At 44.3% G+C, this 13,292-nt stretch overlaps 1 protein-coding gene across 8 annotated transcripts in view; it reads right to left on the minus strand.

The window, feature by feature from the left end:
- Window positions 1-13,292, minus strand: part of fgfr3 (fibroblast growth factor receptor 3) — a 176,508-nt gene that overhangs the window by 57,423 nt on the left and 105,793 nt on the right. For all 8 annotated transcript variants that reach the window (XM_087990990.1, XM_087991016.1, XM_087991007.1 and 5 more), the window contains exon 4: window positions 7,284-7,337. In XM_087990990.1, the coding sequence (XP_087847116.1) occupies window positions 7,284-7,337 (54 nt within the window). The remainder of the gene's footprint in view (window positions 1-7,283; window positions 7,338-13,292) is intronic.

Genomic DNA, 13,292 nt, shown 5'->3' on the forward strand with positions numbered 1-13,292 from the left:
ATCAACTTTATCGACACTATCTCACTTTGGCCTATTGCCTTGAATGTCATGTCATTTCAAGTGCTCATCCATGTACTTTTTAAAGGTAGTGAGGTTTCCTGCCTGTCTATTTTGGCTCTTACTCTAACTGTGCAAACCTAATCCCCACTGCAATGACATTTCCTCTGCTTCCAAACGTTAAACACGGTAGCTACATTAACGCTATATGGGATGCATTGTGTGCCATTTAGAAAGGAGGTACTGTGAGTTGAGATTATACATTGCCGCAGACACATCTTTGCATGAAACTCCTTTTCCTCCCCTGCAGTGGACTCAGAGAGCTCTGCTCAGACATTGCTAGCTTGGATGTGCCTTAGCAAATGTGTACTTCCCCAAAGGAAGATCATTCTTCTGACTGAAGAGGCAAGAGTCTCCTGATGCATGTCCTGCACTATTTCGAAGTAACCCCTTGTTGGCTCAGCTTTGGGACTCCTGGTTCAGAGTGCCTATGCTTGTCCCCTATGTATGTTCTGCTGAATACTTCAAGTAAACAGTGGGGCGGCACAGATGCTCAGTGGTTAGCACTGCTGCTTCACAGCGCCAGGGACCCGGGTTCGGTTCCAGCCTCAGGCGACTGTCTGTGTGGAGTTTGCACATTCTCTCAGTGTCTGCATGGGTTTCCTCCGGGTGCTCTGGTTTCCTCCCACAGTCCAAAGATGTACAGGTTAGGTAAATTGGCCATGCTAAATTGCCATAGTGTTTAGGGATGTGTAGATTAGTTGCAGTAGTCAGGGGTAAATATAGGGTAAAGGGAATGGTTCTGGGTGGGTTACTCTTCAGAGGGTCGATGTGGACTTCTTGGGCCGACACTGTAGGGATTCTATGATAAACATGTTTGTCATGCCCTCGTACTGCAATGTTGGAGACTTACTCAACACCAGGAAAAGTGCTCCCCGTAAGAGCCGGTGTAGGGCTCCGCTCCCTGAATTATTACAGCAAAGACCAGCTAAACAACCAAGGGCTGACTGAGGCAGGCTGCAGGCAGTGGAATGTATGTGTATGTGCAGTGGAAACAAGAAAGTGGTACCATTGCTGCTGGAAGTGGCTCATACAATCAAAAAGGAGCCAGTTTAGATGTGAGCTACGAGGAGTCCCTGTAGTGTTACATTCCTCTGACACAGGGTGGCTGTGGGGCATAGTGCCAGCTGTTAGCAGCATCTTTAAAGCAGCATTAGGACAGCTGGTGATGTAGTGATAATGTCACTGGACTAGTAATCCAGAACTCTGTTGACATGGGATTGAATCCCAACATGGCTGATGGTGGAAATTAAACTCATTGAAAAATCTGGAAAACCCAACATCCACCTAAACACTGCCAGATTTCCATACAAAATACCCATCTGGTTCACTGATACCCTTCAGGGAAGGGAATCTTACGTGGTCTGGCCCACCTACTCAGATCTATAGTAATGGGGTTGACTCTTAACTGCCCTTTGGGCAATAAGAGATGGGCAGTAAATGCTGGCCTAGCCAGCAATGCCCACACCAGGTGAATGAATAAATAAAAAGACAGCACCCACAAATGTTGCAAAATGGGACTGGATTGCAGCATCCCAAGTATCTGGTTACACGGCTGTTTTCTCAAGCCCCATGGTGAGGAGGCTTCTGTTGGTCTGTTTGATAAGTGACAGACTCATTGTGAGTTCACCAGTCAGAGGGGCTGCCGAGACCGGAAAGGATTTGCTTCGGATCTCCAGGCTTCAGCTTGCATGAAGTTCTGGGAAACTGTACAGTGAAGATGGAGCAACCTACTGCAGTGCTCCAGGGCCAAAGGAAGGGGAGAAGGAAGAAATTAGGTTGCTCCCGCGTGAGCAGGTTCCACAGATTGACAACACAATGACTCGGGTCTTGTGCATTTATAATCAGCTTTACCATACACAAGAAGCTGAATGGCTCTCAGATTTTCTCAAAGTTAACACAGGAACTATCAGTCTTGTTCTATTCATTTTAAATTAGTCAGGTCTCAAATCATTCTCCCTTCTTTTCTCATGTCCCTGCTTAAAGATACTGAATTGTTCTGCGATCTGGTTCATTCCAAGGGGCCATTTTATAGAGAATGGAATCACAGCCTGGTTGCTGCCTTCCCTAAGCTACGCATATACACACATTTGTCCAGCGTTGAGTATATATCAGGAAGAGATATTTTCCCTCAACAGTGCCTCTCACACATTCAGGGACGGAGGCATGGGTGGGAGCCTGAGGTCAGTGATACGGCCCTTACCTTTCCCAGAACCTCATGCCAGCTAAAGACCCACTACCAATGGAGGATGTTCCTGGGTGACTAGTGGTGTAAGTGGTTATTGTTCAAGTCTGAGAGCCAATTTGGGGATCACTGTCACCCCATCTGACGCAGGCTGTCCCCCTCAGCCGTATCTCAGTGTTATTATTAGCCTGACATCAGAAACTTCACCAGCAAGCCAGCTCTCCGGGAACCTGACCTCCATCACTCCAGTGGCTTTACACAGGAATTGCCACCAGGTCTCAGAAAGGGGACGTCCAGACCCACTGTCGCCAGTAAAAATAACTTAGCCAACTTCCATCACTCTTTGTATATGTCTGATTCCGCACCAATATTACAGACCGGAAAGCAAATTCTTAAATAATCTCTGCCCTGATGACATTCCTGCTCCTGCTTGCACTAATGCCAAACTGGCACTGCACTGTAAGATAAAGGGCACATTTTAATAGTTGCTTAGTGAATTTTAGTGCACAACATTATATACTGAGGAAATAAATAAGGTCACAACTCCCAATGAGACCACTGAATACAGACTCCCCTTCACAAGAAGCAGAGATCTTTAACTCGTGGAGAAGCAGTGGTATGAAACACACACAGAACTCACTCACGCCACAGATTCCGCTAAATTATGGGCTGATTGCTCTGGTGAAAGAAATACCACATTCAGAGATCCCAGCTCAGCTCAGGTTTCTGCTGAAGAGGGAGACAACGTTGGTGTTGTCACTCAGGAAGCAGCTCATGGACAATGTCTCTCCTTAACAGGGGATGGGGGGAGCTGAAGAGGTGTACAAGTTACAGTTCATCCTCCAACATCTTGTCCAAGATGTTACTGTTTGTACATTAACCAGAACCTGGAGCATCAGTAGGATATTTATTCATTGATGCAAGTTAAGAGTCTTATGCTGTCCTCAACTGATATCCATATTTGCACTCTCCTGTAAGGCTCAGCTATGGATTAAACCCTGAATAAATTTCCTCTTTCAGACAGTTTGGGATCAAAGCAGTACCTCAATACCGTCCTGTAAACCCATACCAAAGACTGAGCCTTGGTCCTACTGGAACACCCTCGCACAGCTTCTCACTAGGTGAAGCTACAGAGCTAATTTTTTTTTAAAGTACCTTGTTTTCGGATAAGGTGTAATGCCAAGGCTTGGCTTCCCATCGAGTACACATAGGAAATTATCATTTCACTAATGGAGAAATAATAGTGATGTAAATCTGATATGTTAGCTCTTCGTTAACACTCACCCAAAATAGACTACTTGGTCATGAGTGTACTTTGTATTGTGGAAACTTGCTTTGCACAAATTGGCTGCAGAATCTCCTGCTCTTCCAGCCTTCCAACCAATGATTCCAGCGATACTTCCCACTGCTTTGGGAAAGCAACCAATGTAATCTTGGACCCCTCCCATCCCAGTTATATTCTCTTCCACCCTTACAAATTCAAGAACAGCTTCTTCCCCACTCTTACGAGTCTTTTGAACAGACCTCTCAAATGTTAATTCTGATCTCTCTGTGTGTGCACCTTTTCTGCAGCTGTACTATTTTGCACACTTTTCTGCTTCCTGATGCACTTTGTGTGGTACTATCTGACTGTACAGCACACAAAACAATACTTTTCACTGTATCTTGGTACACGTGACAAGATACATTTTTTTCTAAAGGTGATTCATGAGAGCAGGGGTCAAGGGTGTGGAAGATGTGCTCTGCTTTCTGAAGACTTTTCAAGAGTCCCCATCACCACACAGGAATCACAAACCTAGCAGATCTGAGCATCTCTAGCCTAGACTTCAAGCAGCAACATGACAGTGTCTTTAAATAACACTAAAACAAACTTCACAGTTATTCTTTGTTGTCTGCAACACCTGCTTTCACATGGAAATAATCCTTTTTTTATTTGTGTTACAGGGGTGAGAGGCTGTGATCCAGGTACTGTCAAAGAATTGTCAGTGTAAAGAGCGAAGAGCATTCCCATTAAATTCTAGGTCTTGTTAAATCACCAAACATTCAGGAGAAGGTCACTGTTTGGTTAGCTGGAGAGCTAGCTATTATTAGTGTCCACCAACCCAAGCAGTAGGACACACTTGTGGATCTTTTTGCAGGAAGTTTCAGATACACCATATGGAACTCCCCTGAATTTAATACAGCATTTCTGAAAGAGAATCTTTCCTGCTTTAACAATCTCATACATTGGGGTCTTCAAATGCCAACATTATGTATAACAGTTTAATTCTGATGGGGACTTGTATAGACAAGATCACACTAGTGCATCAAGATGTGGGTTAAAGCCCCATTCCTAGTAATTTGAACCTGGAGCTTTGCTACTGGACTGAGGGAATGCTGTGTTTATCTGTGCTAAATTCCCCTCTGCTTGTCCCAGTGGTTCAGGTGCATCTTCGAATTCCCAGGTGTAGTATCACATCATCCATGCCAACATTGTAATATTAAGCACTGCTAATTAAAAACATATTAGTTCGCTGAGTATCTCATTACTCTTTGCTAGACATTTTTTTTGCGTATAACAGGAACTGCACAATTCTGAATTACCTGAAATACTTTAATTGCCAAAGATATTTAAAAAATCACTAAATTAGAACAAGTCTTGATTTTACGAGTTCACTGGATCTGCTTCAATTGAATGATCTGAAGGAGAAAGTGAGGTCTGCAGATGCTGGAGATCAGAGATGGAAATGTGTTGCTGGAAAAGCGCAGCAGGTCAGGCAGCATCTAGGGAACAGGAGAATCGACGTTTCGGGCATTAGCCCTTCTTCAGGAATGATCTGAAGGACAGCCACAGAATTTACACAGAACACCAGCATAGTTTTTACATTCTCCAAGTGAGCATATTAATGTTCAGTAGGATGTGATTCCTACAACCTTCCATGACGTCCCAAATTATCATCTTACATGTGCAAGCTGGACATTTATTCCATGAACATTCTCACAGTTGATTCTTTGTTGCGCCAACACTATCTGTTCATGTATTTACTTGACCATGCTCCTTTCCCCTCCTTTCGCTGTCACCTACCTCTTTCCCCCTCTTTCTCCCTCTGTCACCTCCCTCCCTTTCTCTCTGTGTCTCTAATGTGTCAGTGTTCAGTTATCAGAACCCTGGTTGCTTACACCTTACTCCAACTGCCAAACACTAGACATTACTAAAATCCACACCCTTTTGTCAAGGAGGTCAACAGTAAAGATACTGAAGAACTGTACAGACTGAATTTAACAAGTACATTTTCATTAGTCAGTCACTGTAGCTTGTACAGGTGCTTAATGACAAGACCATGTTATTGTTATACAGTTAATAAGGTTTTGAATATAAAGTAGTACCTCGATTATCCGAATGAGATGGGAGGGGGGAGTATTTTGTTTGGATAACTGATTGTTCGGATAACTGGAAACAAGTGGTAATTTGAGTGCTGGTTATCGAGCATTTCTTGGTTAGCAGGCAATGCACACCATAATGCCATATAACCGATAACTGAATGCTGAGTTGCCTAATGCCGTTAGCATTAGGACATTGAGTTCTTGTTTGGATAATCCGAAATTCAGATAATCAAGGTTCTACTGTATATAAAGAGAAGCAAAGCACTTGAATTTCTAATTTTACAACATTTTGCTACAACTGCAGCTGTACCCAGTGGGAGATTTACTAGAAAAGAGTCCCCACAGTGTGGGGCAGGTCATTGGGCCCATCGAGTCCACGCGAGAGCATCCTGAGCAGACTCACCTCCCCCATCTCTGTAACCCTGCATTTCCCATGACTAAGCCACATACAGAGGAACCTCTGTTATCCGAATACCAATTATCCAAAAATTGGATTATCCGAAGGAGATCTCGAGGTCCTGATAGAAACATTACATCCAAGACGTATTTCCAACAGTGATCGTGTCTTTTGTTTACAGTGATTAAACAGGCACCGCCTCCAAATGACTGTCTGTCCCGCCCTCCACTTTCCCTGGAGTTCCACAGACAGATGTACCCTAAACCCCCCCATTCCCAGATAATCTCTCTAACATTGTCCTGTACAGGGCAAAGGTGGAACCTGTCAAAAAGTTGCAGTAAAATATTGTGCGTGTGGCTGTGGCTGCATGCGTGTGCGTGCATGTGTGTATGTGCGTGTGTGTATGTGTATGTGTATGTGTGTGTGTGTGTGTGTGTATGTGTGTGTGTGAATGCTATTCGGATGCTGCCTGAACTGCTGTGCTTTTCCAGCACCACTCTAATCTAGAATGCTATTTGGAGACTTACCCCCTCAAAGGCAGCAGCAGCAGCAGCAGTCTTGTTGGTGTGGAATCCAGCTGCCCCAGAGAGAGGACGGGCGTGTAAGGAGTTGGGTGGCGGGCGGGGGTGCGGTGTTGTGGGCGGGGGCAGTGTCGGATGGGGTGGGGGGGGCAGTGTTGGGGGCGGGGCGTCAGTGTTAATGGCGGAGGGGCGGTGTCGGACAGGTTTGGGGGTCGGGGGCAGTGTTGGGGGCGGGGAATGGTGTCGGATGGGGTTGGGGTGGGGGGGCAGTGTTAGGTGCGGGGGGGGGGGGCAGTGTCGGACGGGGTTGGGGCGGGGGAGTATTCCATGGGGCTGGTGTTGGGGACGGGGGACAGTGTTGTGGGGGGGCAGGGTCTCGCGCGCTATATGCTGCTGCAATCTCCTGAACGAGGAACAGACTTTTAAAACTCTGAGCCCCAGAGCAAAGGCATTTAATAAATTAACCGAACGAAATACTGCTCGCCCATCACGTTTGGATAATCGAGGTTCCCCTGGTTTTATGGTGGTTTGCTCACTGCAATATCTTAGCAACTGACAATGTCTCAAAGTACATTGGTAGTTATTAAATCACCAAATGTGACACACCACCAATATTCCACAAACATCGGCAGTTGAATGACTAGTTTTCACCCCATTTACTGGAAGAAAAATGCCAGTCAAATCTTCTCTGCTTTTCTTTAAATTCTTAACTTTGGGAGGAGGGAAAACAAGTGAATTTTCTCCAACATTGACAAGGTACCTGCATCTTCAGATCCGTCATCATCATCTTCATCATCACCCGAAGACAAAGAATCTAAAAGACAAAATAAACCTCTCATCAGTATAATGCCACATTTATGGTCATTGTGTAAACCAGTTGCATACTGTAAAGGAGTCAGCCAGGATTGAGATAGAGTCATAGAGATGTACAGCATGGAAACAGATCCTTCGGTCCAACCCGTCCATGCCGGCCAGATATCCCAACCCAATCTTGTCCCACCTGCCAGCACCCTGTCCATATTCCTCCAAACCCTTCCTATTCATATTGTAGATTAGAGTGGTGCTGGAAAAGCACAGCAGTTCAGGCAGCATCCGAGGAGCAGGAAAATTGACATTTCGGGCAAAAGCCCTCTATTCCTGATGAAGGGCCTTTGCCCGAAACATCGATTTTTCTGCTCCTCGGATGCTGCCTGAACTCTGTGCTTTTCCAGCACCACTCTAATCTAGAATCTGGTTTACAGCATCTGCAGTCCTTGTTTTTACCTTCCTATTCATATAACCATCCAAATGTCTTTTAAATGTTGCAATTGTACCAGCCTCCACCACTTCCTCTGGCAGCTCATTCCTAACACGTACCATCCTCTGTGTGAAAAAGTTGTCCCTTGGCTCTCTTTTATATCTTTCCCTTCTCACCCTAAACCTATGCCCTCTAGTTCTGGACTCCCTGACCCCAGGGAAAAGACTTCGCCTATTTATCCGATCCATGCCCCTCATAATTTTGTAAACCTCTATAAGGTCACCCCTCAGCCTCCGACGCTCCAGGGAAAACAGCCCCAACCTATTTAACCGTTTCAAGACATCCAGCACTTCCTCCTCTGTAATATGCATATTTTGCAAGGTGTCACCATCTATTTTGCTAGTTTTTATATCTTCCATATCCTTTTCCACAGTAAATACTGATGCAAAATACTTGTTTAGTATCTCTCCCATTTTCTGTGGCTCCACACAAAGGCCACCTTGCTGATCTTTGAGGGGCCCTATTCTCTCCCTAGTTACCCTTTTGTCCTTAATGTATTTGTAAACACCCTTTGGATTCTCCTTAATTCTATTTGCCAAAGCTATCTCATGTCCCCGTTTTGCCCTCCTGATTTCCCTGTTAAGTATACTCCTACTTCCTTTATACTCTTCTAAGGATTCACTCGATCAATCCTGTCTATACCTTACATATGCTTCCTTCTTTTTCTTAACCAAACCCTCAATTTCTTCAGTCATCCAGCATTCTCTATACCTACCAGCCTTCCCTTTCACCCTGACAGGAATATACTTTCTCTGGACTCTCGTTATCTCATTTCTGAAGGCTTCCCATTTTCCAGCCGTCCCTTTACCTGCGAACATCTGCCCCCAATCAGCTTTTGAAAGTTCTTGCCTAATACTGTCAAAATTGGCCTTTCTCCAATTTAGAATTTCAACTTTTAGATCTTTTCCATCACTATTTTAAAACTAATAGAATTATGGTTGCTGGCCCCAAAGTGCTCCCTCACTGACACCTCAGTCACCTGCCCTGCCTTATTTCCCAACAGTAGGTCAAGTTTTGCACCTTGTCTAGTAGGTACATCCACATACTGAATCAGAACATTTCCTTGTACACACTTAACAAATTCTTCTCCATCTAAACCCTTAACACTATGGCATTCCCAGTCGATGTTTGGAAAGTTAAAATCCCCTACCATAACCACCCTATTATTCTTACAGATAGCTGAGATCTCCTTACAAGTTTGTTTCTCAATTTCCCTAGGACTATTGGGGGGTCTATAATACAATCCCAATAAGGTGACCATCCCTTTCTTATTTCTCAGTTCCACGCAAATAACTTCCCTGGATGTATTTCCGGGAATATCCTCCCTCAGCACAACTGTAATGCTATTCCTTATCAAAAACGCCATTCCACCTCCTCTGTTGCCTCCATTTCTATCCTTCCTGTAGCATTTGTATCTTGGAAAATTAAGCTGCCAGTCCTGCCCATCCCTGAGCCATGTTTCTGTAATTGCTGTGATATCCCAGTTCCTAACCATGCCCTGAATTAACCTGCCTTCCCTGTTAGGCCCCTTGCATTGAAATAAATGCAGTTTAATTTATTAGTCCTACCTTGTCCCTGCCTGTCCTGACTGTTTGACTCACTGCTGTTCTCAACTGTACCAGTCTCAGATTGATCTCTTTCCTCATTATCTCCCTGGGTCCCAACCCCCCCAACTTATTAGTTTAAATCCTCCCGAGCAGCTCTAGCAAATCTCCCTGTTCTAGCTATCTCCCTGAGATAACTAGAACAAAGCAGAATTATCCATTAAGATCAAAGCAGCATGGCAGAGAGAATAACAAAGTGAGAAATATCCAGAGAAAGTATAAGCTTAATGCCCAATTATTGAAATGAATCAATGGTAGCATTCTGTCCCAGATGAATTACTCAACAAATATGTTCTTTTACTGGGAATCTCCTGAAATTTTGAATTATGTTGGATTATGTTGTTCAGCACCAGCAGCTCCTTCTATTACCCCAATCTAGTGGGTATTTATGTTCAGTTAATCCTGAACTATGGAGGTGGCAAGTCAACCCAATCTGGTCTTAACTGGTCACACACAGGTACAGGTGGGATAGAGATCTGGAATAGCTCGGTCTCTCAACTCTATATCAGGAGCACAAAGCACAACTGCAATGCCTCAACACTCTCTGTCTCAGGTATCAGTTAACACAACAGAGCTGGGAGAAATGGGATAAGATGGATTGGTAAGCTGTAGCAAGTGGGGTGCCATAGTCCTTTGACCCAAATACTTACAACCTATGTTAATGGCTGAGGAGGTGGTGGAGAGAATGCAAGTTGAAAGTGGTGGACGTGGTGCCAATCAAGCTTGCTACTTTGTCTTGGACAGTGTAAATCTTCTTGAGTGTTGTTGGGACTGTACTTATCTAGGCAAGTGGGGAGTATTCTATACTCCGATCTACTTTTGTAGCCATTGCATTTATATGGCGAATCCAGTTCAGTTTGTGGTCACTGATAACCCACCTGATACTGATAGTGAGAGTTTCAGTGATGGCAATGCCAGTAATGTCAAGGTGTGATGGTAAAATTCTCTCTTGTTTGGATGGTAAATACCACTTGTGTCATGCTAATGTCATTTGCTACTTGTCAGCCCAAGCCTTGATATTATACTATTTTTGTTGCAGTTGAACATGGACTGCTTCAGTATAGGAGGAGTCATGAATGGTGCTGAACATTGTGTAATCATCAACGAACATCCCCACTTCGGACCTTATAATGGTGGGATGGTCATTGAAGAAGCAGCTGAAGATGATTGGGCCTAGGACACTACCCTAAGGAACCCCTGCAGAGATGTCCTGGAGCTGAGATAACTAACCTTCAACAACCACAACTATGTTTTTAGGTGCTAGATGTGACTCTACCCACTGGTGAGTTTGCCCCCTAAAACCCATTAATTCCAGTTTTGCCAGGGCTCCTTGATGTCACACTCAGTTGAATGCAGCCTTGATGTCAAGGGCTGTCACTCCCATCTCACCTCTAGAATTCAGCTCTTTTGTCCATGTTTGAATCAAGGAGCTGAGTGGCCCTGGTGAAACCCAAACTGGGCATCACTGAGCAGGTTATTGCTGAGCAAGCGCTGCTTGACAGCACTGTTGATAACATCATCCATCATTTTACTGATGATGAGAGTAGACTGATGGGGCTGTAATTGACTAGGGTGGATTTAATGAAGAAGCAGACTAAATGGGCTGAATGGCCTACTCCTGCTCTTGTTCCAATGTCTTATGATCTTATATGCTGAGGTAACGTTCTTGAGTTACTGAGGTGGGGCTTCAGCCTACAGCCATAATGCAAATAGCTTCAGTGAGTTCAGCCTGCATAAAATTTAACGGGTACAGAGTCTTCAGTATGTAAAGTATTTTCATTTATTATTCAGACCGCAGTTTTTTACATGAGTGTAGGAACTGTGGAAGTAAGAAGTTATTCTTGAAGAGAAATGTCTGGTGATGCCAAAACAGTGAAGCTCTGTGCGTATGCTGCACACCTAAACAGTTCCTGCCTTTAGATACAGTTACACAGATCTGTTAAACCTGGCTCTGGCCAGTTTCCCATGTCCTGTTTGCATCCCAATTCAGCATGAATTGGGGTTTTCAGTGAAGAAAATCACTTTGACCATGTTTTTAGAGAATCAAACCCTCTACAGAATCTCACATTCACAGAGTCAGTCCCAGTTCAATGCTGGGTCAACTGATCTGGTGGGCATTATGATCGATTTCAATGTCGGGGATGGGGGAACTTGATTAGCACTTCAGCCGAGCAAACCTGATGAGAGATATAAGCATGGACGAGGACACAATTAAGCTCATAATTTGGAGATGCTGGTGTTGGACTGGGGTGTACAAAGCTAGTGTGCTTCCAATTAAACCTGTTGGACTATAACCTGGTGTTGTGTGATTTTTAACAATTAAGCGCAGGAATGACTGGTCACTCCAGTTTGATAACAAAAGCCGATGTGTGAGGGATGGAAACCTACACAAGTGGACCTGTGCATTTCGCACCACTTCTGTCTCTGCCTCATGCAGTCAACTTCAATTCAGCAGGCTTTGGCAAAGGTTGAGCAAATGGAACCTAAGGCATATTTGAATCTGGATACAGCAAATCAAATTCTGTTTTCATTACCCCCGATTCTGCCATTTTTACTGATCTCTGGGGAACTGCGTCCTGTTTATACTGGCCCAGCGACTAAATGAACTAAATTATGTTTGAATCGGATGGGATTCTGGCTGCTCTACAGATATTACAGGAGATTGAGTTTCATAAGGCTGTCCACATTTTCCACGGTAACTGTGAATGACAGGCCTTGCTCGCGAGTGATCATTTATTTTCATTTTCCACATCATGAACGTAATTGGTAAGTGATTGGTAATTTCCTGCTGCTATTGCAACCAAAGATGATGGCCTGGAAAATATCAAATGAAAGCTCTCTGCAAGATAATGGGAGTGGGGGAGGCGATGTTCAAGTGGTGTGAGTGTTAGATGATTAATGCAGAAATCCAGGGAACCTTCTCAGGATCCTGGCTCAAATCCCACCTCAGCAGATGGAAGTTGAACTCAGTTAAAAAAAAATCTGGAATTAAGAGCTGAATGATGACCATGGAACTGTTGATGATTGTCAGAAAAAACCATCTGGTTCACTATTGTCTTTTAAGCAAGGAAACTGCTGTTCTTACCTGGTCTGGCCCACATTTAACTCCAGACCCACAGCAATGTGGTTGACTCTTAACTGTCCCTGGGCAATTAGGGATGGGCAATAAATGCTGGCCTAGCCAGAGGTACCCTCGCCCTATGAATGAATAAAATACTGTAGGTTGAGACACTGGTCTTCCCCTTCTGTGATCTAGGTTCCAAGCAAACTCAGTAAAAAGTCTTCTCGGCAAAGTCCCAGATGAAATCTGTTTGGGGCAATCGCATCCCAAACTGTCCTAATTTTGAATCCAATTTCCAAAACAAATAGTTATAGCGATGGTCCTGAGCCAGAAGCTTGTGGGCTCAAAACCCACTCCAAAGTTTGAGTAATATGTGGTGTACACGCTGGAGTTCCAATGTTGTGCAGATGGAGTGCTGCACTGTTAGAAATGCCGTGCTTTGGATGAGGCAATTATTCAGGGGGATTTATGGCACTATTTTGAAAAAAGAACTGGAAACCTTGCCTCGATCAACATCAGTGAATTGGCAGCTGGGGGGGTTGGGCACTGGGAGAGGGAGACCTTCTGATATAATATGGATAGAATGCCGTTTGGAGGGCCGGTTTGGACACAGTGGGCCAAATGGCCTGCTTTCACACTGTAGGGATTCTATGATTCTACAACCTCATCACTGAGGTATGGAGCCCACATCTACAATGATCCTCAGCCAGCCTCAGGGTTTTTTTGTCTCTACATGAAGGTAGCAGCACAGGCATAATTCTGATGAGTCCTCTAGACTGCTACCAACAGAAGTATTGGGTGTAAAAT

The sequence above is a fragment of the Chiloscyllium plagiosum genome, unplaced genomic scaffold (assembly GCF_037043375.1).
Source record: "Chiloscyllium plagiosum isolate Xiang-an unplaced genomic scaffold, Cpla_swu_hap1 HiC_scaffold_1, whole genome shotgun sequence".
Classification (NCBI taxonomy): Eukaryota; Metazoa; Chordata; class Chondrichthyes; order Orectolobiformes; family Hemiscylliidae; genus Chiloscyllium; species Chiloscyllium plagiosum.